General features: G+C 40.0%; 1 protein-coding gene across 1 annotated transcript in view; it reads right to left on the reverse strand.

The window, feature by feature from the left end:
• The window catches only part of ADAM9 (ADAM metallopeptidase domain 9), a 68,138-nt gene that overhangs the window by 30,573 nt on the left and 26,792 nt on the right, over nt 1-10,773 (reverse strand). The window contains exons 2-3 of the mRNA XM_075272830.1: nt 10,544-10,638; nt 9,704-9,765 (exon numbers count right to left, since the gene is read on the reverse strand). Coding sequence (XP_075128931.1) covers nt 9,704-9,765; nt 10,544-10,638 — 157 coding nt within the window. The remainder of the gene's footprint in view (nt 1-9,703; nt 9,766-10,543; nt 10,639-10,773) is intronic.

Genomic DNA, 10,773 nt, shown 5'->3' on the forward strand with positions numbered 1-10,773 from the left:
GCCAATGACTTACATGGTACCAGAACTGAGTTGAGATGAACTAAATGGAGTCGATCCAGTACTAGGCAGTGGAAAAGGGGTGTAAAGAGTTGTATGGGGTTTATCAATTGAGGGCTTATCCTTAGGATAGGTCATGAGTTGAAGATTGGTGGGGGTCTCACATCTGGGTCAACTGATAACAGAGCATTTGGATGAGAACTGCAACCCCTTCACCAAAAAATAAGCACAGCGCCACACATTGTTAAGTGGCTGTGCTTGGTATTGCACCTCAGTCTTCTCACTTGACTAGAACTGAGCCACAAACATGCAATATGACCAATGAACGTGACACCACATGGCCTGTAAAGCGGAAGGGGCAATCAGGGAACACTAACACCACTCCACGGCTGATCTGTTGACCCCCACTGATGTTCAATTGTAGACCTATCCTAAGAATAAATCTTCAATTGATAAAGCCCATAAATAACCCTTTACGCCCCTTTTCCACTGCCTAATACTGGATCAACTCAGTTTGGTTCATCTCAATTCAACTCGGCCTGGGTACCACGTAGTTTGTTTTGCACCCTTTATGTAGCTACTTGTCATGTAAGTAACGATCAATGATCTTAACAGTATTTGGACACGCGATCCCCCAAAAAAGCAGTACCCTATACTTTGCAGTACTTTTTCAGAGAGAAAAAATTTACAAAGTTGGGCCAAGGCGAGTTGCGGCAATCCGGTACTACACAGTGGAAGTAGGCCTCGAGAAGCAATAGGACACTATAAAACCTGCCTAATAAAAGGGGGCCCCTGCACGTACGAGCCTCCTCTAACCTGGGACACTACTCATATTAATATCACATGACGCTGAGGTTAATCTTTAGATAACAGCAATAACTTTCCGTCACTCCAGCTCATGGACTTTGAAAAACAAGTGACACAATGACACGGCATGATATGTTACTGTACAGATAAAGAAGTTTGATGACTGTATGGAAATCTATATATATTGCAGCAGAGATAGCGCATGGTCACGTCACATGACTGTATAATCGGCAATTATAACATCCTTATTGGCATGGGGTGTAACTATAGGGGGCGCAGTGCTACTAGTCACATTTGGGCAATTCAAATGATGCTAACCAATTTCCCCGCTACCATTCCAAAGCATCCAGGGTCTTGACTCGTCAGTGACTGACTGGGTGCGAATTTCTTGTCAGAAAGTAGAGACCAGCAGGGACTCATGAAGCGTTTAACAGGAGCGGTAGGGAAACCCCTACTTAGAGGCAGGGAAAGAGTAGAAAATTGAAAAACTTTTCCTTAGATATCGGAAACCTATCTACTGCTCTATGCGCTAACCTGAGGCATGATGGGTAAATAAAAAATTAAATAAAATATTAAATAAAAATTAAATAAATATTAAATAAGAAATATTTTTTAAAAAATAAAATACAAATAAAAGAATGTATTTTTAAAATGTGTTTTCCCATTCACTAGATCGTTTAAAAAAACCATAGCTAGATGGAATTTTTTTATTTTTTTTTTAATAAAACAAGACTCTACAAGACCAAATAAAAATGCCGGGCATGTGCCAAAAGAAGATTGCTGCCTTTTCAACATTCCAGGCAATTTTCATTGTAGTTTGCAGGTAATAGGATAAGTAAATTGAGGCAATATGAGGACACGCCATGTTTTGTCTGGGTCTCCTCAGATCTTGTTTTTAACGGCCCGCGTTGCAATACCAACTGAGAAAAAACACAGATTCCAGATCATACCATCATGTATTCGGTAGACCATTCATGGATATAGCCTCAATATTTTTGTTTTTGTGAAGTTCAAACGGCCTCCCATTGGGGCAGTGGTTCTTAACCTTGTTTGAGGTACCAAACCCTCCAGTTTCATCTGCACATTCACCGAACCCTTCTTTAGTGATAAATCAAATATGATTTTTTTCCAAATTCAAGACATAGGTATATGTTTTTTTTACTGGTACACAAAATGAACCGTGCATAGGGCCTAGGGTTCGATCGAACCTTGGTTAAGAACCACTGCATTGGGGCAACACGGTGGCTCAGTGGTTAGCGCTGGAGTCCTGGGTTTGAATCCTGCCAAGGACACCATCTGCAAGGAGTTTGTATGTTCTCCCTGTGTTTGCGTGGATTTGCTTCCATTCTACAAAGACAGACTGATAGGGGGGGAAAAAATGTACATTGTGAGCCCTATATGGGCCCTATATGGGGCTCACAATCTACATTTAAAAAAAAAAAAAAAAAAAAACGCCTCCCATTGAAATCAATGGGATCCAGTAATTTCCTTTTTCCACAAGTGGTTTGTTCCCACTCGCAGAAAAAAAAAAAGCGACATGCCCTTTCTTCAGGTGGATTCAGCCGCGGACATCCGCCTTGCGACACCTCCCTCTCGACTAGGCCCATTCATTTGGGCCTAATCCGGAGTGGAACGCCGCGACTGGATGCTGATGCACTGCACCGGCATCCAGTCACGGCTAGCTGTTTTTTGGACCGGAATCTGCATCAAATTCCGGTCCAGACAACTCACGTGTGAACTAGCCCTAAGACTGATGCCAAGGCCCACTAGGCTTGAGCGGCCCACAACTATGCTCCAAGCTTGTAAAGCCAGCGCTGACATAGACTGGGCCGAAGGGCCTACATACATCCCTGAACGTATGGCAGGTGCCCATTCAATGTCTACTCTGGAACAGAAAACAGGAGCGGTCTGTAACCTCTAGCTGTGGTTTCGGGGCCCAAGTATCTTTGCAACCAAAAAATGAAAAAGGTGCCTTGTTTCCACATCGTCCAGAGTCCATGTTGAGTTTCTGTAATACACTTCAGAACGCTGAAATAAAATTCTGATTGGCCGCCAAGTGTTACATCATTTCTTCCTGTGAAACTTTTAAGAAATGTTCCAAGAAAGATGGCAAACAAGTCACGTTGGGATCTGTAAGTTGTCTCAAGGAACCGTCTGATCGAGGGAATGTCATCCAACTCCACACAGACCATAACTGGCAAACATATGGATGCTTCATAGGGTTTCTACCAGTTTTTGCTATAAATTGGGAGTATATTACGTATACTGAGAACAATGTATACTATACCTGGCATCAATCCAAAAAGGACATTCAAAGGAGCATTGTGATGCCTGGAAATTCAACCAATCAGCATCACCCAGAATAATCTCAGCAATGATTGGCTGGTAATGCCCCTCCCTAATGTCCTTTTCATCTGGATGCCAAGCACAGCATGGTGCCCTCTCAATTTCTGGTCCTAGGAGGCATAATTGGGAGGTGGGGTTCCCACTGAACCTTGAATGTCCCTTGCCCACAACATGATTGGGGGGAACCATTCGTCTGCTAGCCTGTTGAAGGCTCCCAGGTCTGCCCAGAATAATGGGTGCCAGAACTTACATAGGCAAAAAAATATTTTACTGAAAATATTTTATTTTTTAGAACGTAGTAAACGATAGAAAATATATAAATTTGGTAATTCTGTAAAAGGCTCTGACGCACATAGTGAGGCTATAATTTTTTTTCCCCAATTTTTTAATTTTTATGTTGTTTTAACTGTTTCATATATATTACCGTACTAGCTTTTACCCGCAACTTCGTCTGCGGTGAGTTGAGTATTGGGCGGACACAGACGTGTGAAACTGTAAAAGTGCTTTAAAAAGTTTGGTGGGCTAGCAAATGTGATTTGATATGTTATATTGTGTATGTTGTGATACAGACAATGTGATGTGTTATACAGCCTGTGTACAGGAGTATATATGTATCAGGTACTGTATATAGCAGTGATAGGAGATACATGTAATATATAGTATATACAGCCTGTGTACAGGATTATATATGTATCAGGTACTGTATATAGCAGTGATAGGAGATACATGTAATATATAGTATATACAGTCTGTGTACAGGAGTATATACACTCACCGGCCACTTTATTAGGTACACCATGCTAGTAACGGGTTGGACCCCCTTTTGCCTTAAGAACTGCCTCAATTCTTCGTGGCATAGATTCAACAAGGTGCTGGAAGCATTCCTCAGAGATTTTGGTCCATATTGACATGATGGCATCACACAGTTGCCGCAGATTTGTCGGCTGCACATCCATGATGCGAATCTCCCGTTCCACCACATCCCAAAGATGCTCTATTGGATTGAGATCTGGTGACTGTGGAGGCCATTGGAGTACAGTGAACTCATTGTCATGTTCAAGAAACCAGTCTGAGATGATTCCAGCTTTATGACATGGCATTGCATTATCCTGCTCAAAGTAGCCATCAGATGTTGGGTACATTGTGGTCATAAAGGGATGGACATGGTCAGCAACAATACTCAGGTAGGCTTTGGCGTTGCAACGATGCTCAATTGGTACCAAGGAGCCCAAAGAGTGCCAAGAAAATATTCCCCACACCATGACACCACCACCACCAGCCTGAACCGTTGATACAAGGCAGGATGGATCCATGCTTTCATGTTGTTGACGCCAAATTCTGACCCTACCATCCGAATGTCGCAGCAGAAATCGAGACTCATCAGACCAGGCAACGTTTTTCCAATCTTCAATTGTCCAATTTCGATGAGCTTGTGCAAATTGTAGCCTCAGTTTCCTGTTCTTCGCTGAAAGGAGTGGCACCCGGTGTGGTCTTCTGCTGCTGTAGCCCATCTGCCTCAAAGTTGGACGTACTGTGCGTTCAGAGATGCTCTTCTGGCTACCTTGGTTGTAACGGGTGGCTATTTGAGTCACTGTTGCCTTTCTATCAGCTCGAACCAGTCTGGCCATTCTCCTCTGACCTCTGGCATCAACAACGCATTTCCGACCACAGAACTGCCGCTCACTGGATGTTTTTTTTTTTTTCGGACCAGTCTCTGTAAACCCTAGAGATGGTTGTGCGTGAAAATCCCAGTAGATCAGCAGTTTCTGAAATACTCAGACCAGCCCTTCTGGTACCAACAACCATGCCACGTTCAAAGGCACTCAAATCACCTTTCTTCCCCATACTGATGCTCGGTTTGAACTGTAGGAGATTGTCTTGACCATGTCTACATGCCTAAATGCACTGAGTTGCTGCCATGTGATTGGCTGATTAGAAATTAAGTGTTAACGAGCAGTTGGACAGGTGTACCTAATAAAGTGGCCGGTGAGTGTATGTATCAGGCACTGTATATAGCAGTGATAGGAGATACATGTAATATATAGTATATACAGCCTGTGTACAGGAGTATATATGTATCAGGTACTGTATATAGCAGTGATAGGTAATACATGTAATTATATAGTATATACAGCCTGTGTACAGGAGTATATATGTATCAGGTACTGTATATAGCAGTGATAGGAGATACATGTAATATATAGTATATACAGTTTGTGTACAGGAGTATATATGTATCAGGTACTGTATATAGCAGTGATAGGTAATACATGTAATATATAGTATATACAGCCTGTGTACAGGGGTATATATGTATCAGGTACTGTATATAGCAGTGATAGGAGATACATGTAATTATATAGTATATACAGCCTGTGTACAGGGGTATATATGTATCAGGTACTGTATATAGCAGTGATAGGAGATACATGTAATTATATAGTATATACAGCCTGTGTACAGGAGTATATATGTATCAGGTACTGTATATAGCAGTGATAGGAGATACATGTAATTATATAGTATATACAGCCTGTGTACAGGAGTATATATGTATCAGGCACTGTATATAGCAGTGATAGGAGATACATGTAATGATATAGTATATACAGCCTGTGTACAGGAGTATATATGTATCAGGTACTGTATATAGCAGTGATAGGAGATACATGTAATGATATAGTATATACAGTCTGTGTAAAGGGGTATATATGTATCAGGTACTGTATATAGCAGTGATAGGAGATACATGTAATTATATAGTATATACAGCCTGTGTACAGGGGTATATATGTATCAGGTACTGTATATAGCAGTGATAGGAGATACATGTAATGATATAGTATATACAGCCTGTGTACAGGAGTATATATGTATCAGGTACTGTATATAGCAGTGATAGGAGATACATGTAATGATATAGTATATACAGCCTGTGTACAGGAGTATATATGTATCAGGTACTGTATATAGCAGTGATAGGAGATACATGTAATTATATAGTATATACAGCCTGTGTACAGGAGTATATATGTATCAGGCACTGCATATAGCAGTGATAGGTAATACATGTAATTATATAGTATATACAGCCTGTGTACAGGAGTATATATGTATCAGGTACTGTATATAGCAGTGATAGGAGATACATGTAATTACAATGTGATGTGTTGTATTGTGTATGTATAGTGGAAAGCTATATGTAAATGTGAGTGAGTAGAGTGAGGGCTACTCCTGAGGTGACAGTAAGGAGTGTGCAGGCAGGTTGAGGCAGGAAATGCCAGGCAGTGTGTGTGAGTCTATAGCTGGGGCTAGGAGTCCTGCTTTTGTGAGTCTCCTGCTAGGAAGCCATGTTGTTTAGTGGCACCAAAAGTAGCCTGTGACTCAATCCTGAGGGAAAACTATGTTTGTGGAAAATTGCACGCAAATCCGTCCAGGCGTTTTAGCGTGATTGAGGAACAAACATCCAAACTCACAAACATCCAAACACACAAACTTTCACATTTATAATATTAGTAGGATATACTCGAATATAAGCTGAATTTTTCAGCCCAGTTTTTGTGCTGAACCCCCCCCCCCCCCCTCTCGGCTTATACTAGAGTCTGCAAAAAAAAAAATTATTGTTTTTTTTTTTTTTTTTTAAGGAGGGGGTCTATCACCAGCCACATTGTTAATGTATAGAATCTCCCATAAAATAGTGCAAAAAAAAAAAAAAATTTAAAAAATAAAAAAATAAAAGTTCCAAATCCCTCCTTTCCCTAGAATACATATAAGAGTAGAAAATGACTGTGAAACACATTAGGTATCCCTGTGTCTGACAGTGCTCGGGCTACTGAATATAGGGGATCTGCAGTGCTCCTGTTCGGTCAGGAAGGGGTTAATAGGAGCACTGCAGATACCCTATATACAGCCAGGCTGAATTCCAAGTGGGGGGGGGGGGGAACTCAGTCCTCAAGCTCAGGGAAGGGGCAGACAGACAACCAAAACACCCCCTTCCCTTTCCCCAGCACCTACTGCACCCAAAAACTCCGACCATTTTAATTTTTGAAATTTTCCAATAGCTGCTGCATTCCCCCCCCCCCCTCGGCTTATACTCGAGTCAGCTTATACTCGAGTATATACAGTATATGGAAAATGAAGCAATTAGACAAAACAACTTGTCACAGAAAAACAAGTACTCTGACAGTTATGCGGATGGAATTTTTTTTTTTTTTAAAAAAAAGCATTTTGGAAGGTGGGGGAGGAAAATGAACCCAGTGCCCTAGCGTGAATCAGTAACCCAACCACTTTCAATGTCCGTAGGACTCTCATAGGCTACACATGGCCTGTCATAGCGAAATGGAGCAGTTAAGGTCAGCCAACCATCTGCTAAAGTAAACGGGGGAAAAAAACACCCACCAAAAACATCCCCAAAAACCACAAAGGAGGAAATCTTTTGTGTGAATATGGAAATTTTAGCCCAAAACTAAATTTCCTACGAACCACAAAACTTCTTGTTTTGTTCATACCTGACTGATGGGTAGAAGATAATCATTCAAGCAGAGACGTCATGGTAGCAATCTAAAAATGTGCAAGGCAGCTTGCTACTAATATGGAGCACTGCCGCCTCAGTAGGAAGACTGATCTCAGAGGAGTAGGAGTCAGTAGTTGTAATGAGAGCGGCGAGAGCTAGAGTAAAATATTTTTTGGTAAAGCAACGGAAATGCAAGATACCTTAAACCAGTCAATGTATGCTCTCCTGGGATATATGAACACCCCCGTGCTTGGGAACCCTCTATGACCGAGAGTAGGGATTGTCTATAACACTACCTGTTCAATGGCTACCACATAACCCTACATTCCCCCTGCAAACTATGGTGCATATGTTGGCAAGAATGGGCAGTTTGCTGGGGACTCTTGGTGGCCAGATCCATGACTGAAGAATTATAGAATTATAATATTGCCTCCTATGTACAAGAATTATAGAACGATAATATTGCCTCCTATGTACAAGAATATATCTACTATAATACTGCTCCTATGTAGAAGAATATAACTACTATAATACTACTCCTATGTACAAGAATATAACTAATATAATACTACCTCCTATGTACAGGAATATAACTACTATAATACTGCCTCCATATGTACAAGAATATAACTACTATAATACTGCCACTATGTACAAGAATATAACTACTATAATACTGCTCCTATGTACAAGAATATAACTACTATAATACTACCCCTATGTACAAGAATATTACTACTATAATACTACTCCTATACAGAGGAATATAACTACTATAATACTGCTATGTACAACAATATAACTACTATAATACTGCTCCTCTTGTTGGCCAGATCCATGACTCAAGAAAAGTGTTCCTAATCTCGAGGTTCCACAAGAAGTTTTTGAAATGGATCTGGGTTCAGGGGGAAAAAAAAAAAACCTCTTAAAGAGAATGTGTCTCCAGAGCCCAGCATATCAACCGAGCCTCGCAGATAGATGCCTTGCCTTGGACAACCCCTTTAAATCCTTGGTTAATAAAAGATGAACGTAGAACTCACGTACGGCTGTCTAGTCAGGGTGCGTCTACTGCACAGGGAAGTGATTTCCTGGGAACAGATTTATGTAACGCAATGAACAACACACTACTTGCCTTATCTGTTCTATTGTCCTCGTCATATAGGAATAGCTGATAAGAGGGTAAAAATAATGAAGGCACTGCAAACAGCTTTCCTTTCTTCGTCACACTGAGTAATATCCTTTCTTTAATACTAGAGTCCGTCGAGTGATATATGGAATTTGTATTCATACAGGAAAATGTTGCATATGTAATTTATTGAAAATTTACTAGATAATCCAGGAAAGGATATATAACCTACAAAGATATATACCCTACACTGACATTCTATATAATAAAGTCAATACTACACCTTACAAAATACCTCTTTATAATATTATAATATGAACAAAAATATAACTACTATAATACTGCTCCTATGTACAATAATATAACTACTATAATATTGCTCCTATGTACAATAATATAACTACTATAATACTACTCCTATGTACAAGAATATTACTACTATAATACTGCCTCCTATGTACAAGAATATAACTACTATAATACTGCTCCTATGTACAAGAATATTACTACTATAATACTGCCCCTATGTACAAGAATATAACTACTATAATACTACTCCTATGTACAAGAATATTACTACTATAATACTGCTCCTATGTACAAGAATATAACTACTATAATACTGCCCCTATGTACAAGAATATTACTACTATAATACTACTCCTATGTACAAGAATATAACTACTATAATACTACTCCTATGTACAGGAATCCGTTTCAAAATCCGCCTGCAAAAAAGGCTCCCATTCATTTCAGTGGGAGCCACTCGCTTTTTTTTCCCGCTAACGATTTTTTTCAGCTAGTGGGAAAAAGAAGCGACATGCCCCATCTTCCCGTGGATTCTGTGGCTGAGTCAGACACGGCGTGTGCGGCGCATGACTTACTTACTATAATAATAATAATAATAATAGTACCTGTTTTGTTCAAGATGTAGTATGTGCTTCTTGCCTTCAGCTTGGATGACATAGGAAAGACCCTGCAAAATATAAATTTGCCATTATCCAATTCCTGTACACATGATCCAAGCCAGATATTATATATATATATATATATATATATATATATATATATATATATATATATATATATATATATATATATATCTCACACACACCCCCCCCTAGATATACATATGCAGATGTAGCAGAAATAACCTAAACTTCTGCAATTGCAAAAAAACTGCAGAAGTGAAATATCTTATCATAGAAGATAATAACCAAAGAAATGTCATATTCAGAATAAAAGCCATGACTTCTGTGATATCATTACATGTGTTTTTTCCAATTGCAGAAGTTTGGCTTAACTCTGTAACAAGTTTAGACAACCCTAAATTTCCAAAATGTGGTTGTCAAGTGTGCTGTAATTATACATTGCTATCATGTCACAGACAGAAAGACATCCAGACAGACACATTCGCCATTCAGGACTCTAGAAAAGCTGGGTAACACCATTAGGAAAGGTAATGGCGAGGATTAGCTGTTGCGGACTTGCTGGTGGCTAGTGCGCTATGATGTACAGTAGCAAAAAAGTGGATGACCGTTACCCACATGTCAATTTATGCTGTGACTTTTCACCCTGCTCAATACCAAGGCTGCAGACAGAGCAACCCCAGCAGATATTAGCACAACTTTATTTTCCCCATGATGCAATGAAAGCAATAGGAGCCAGAGGTTTCCCTGTAGATTTTGGAGTGCCCAGTCCATGTGCAAACTCCACCGTATCACCATACCTTAAGATATCCAAATGCTACTTACCTCCTTTAAGGATCCAGAAGCATCTCTTCGTAGCCGGGTCACTTTCTGGGGAATTATAATGTCATAATTATTAAGAAATGATGACGGGTCCAGACCTGCCAAAAGAGAAGAGCACAAATATTGTATATTAGAGAATCGGGGGCGCTTGTTTCATCTTGTGAAGATTCAGGGAATGTGGCACCAGTGCTTAAAGAAGTCCGGTCACCATTACTGAAAAGCCCAATGATATA

The sequence above is a fragment of the Leptodactylus fuscus genome, chromosome 5 (assembly GCF_031893055.1).
Source record: "Leptodactylus fuscus isolate aLepFus1 chromosome 5, aLepFus1.hap2, whole genome shotgun sequence".
NCBI classification, from domain to species: domain Eukaryota; kingdom Metazoa; phylum Chordata; class Amphibia; order Anura; family Leptodactylidae; genus Leptodactylus; species Leptodactylus fuscus.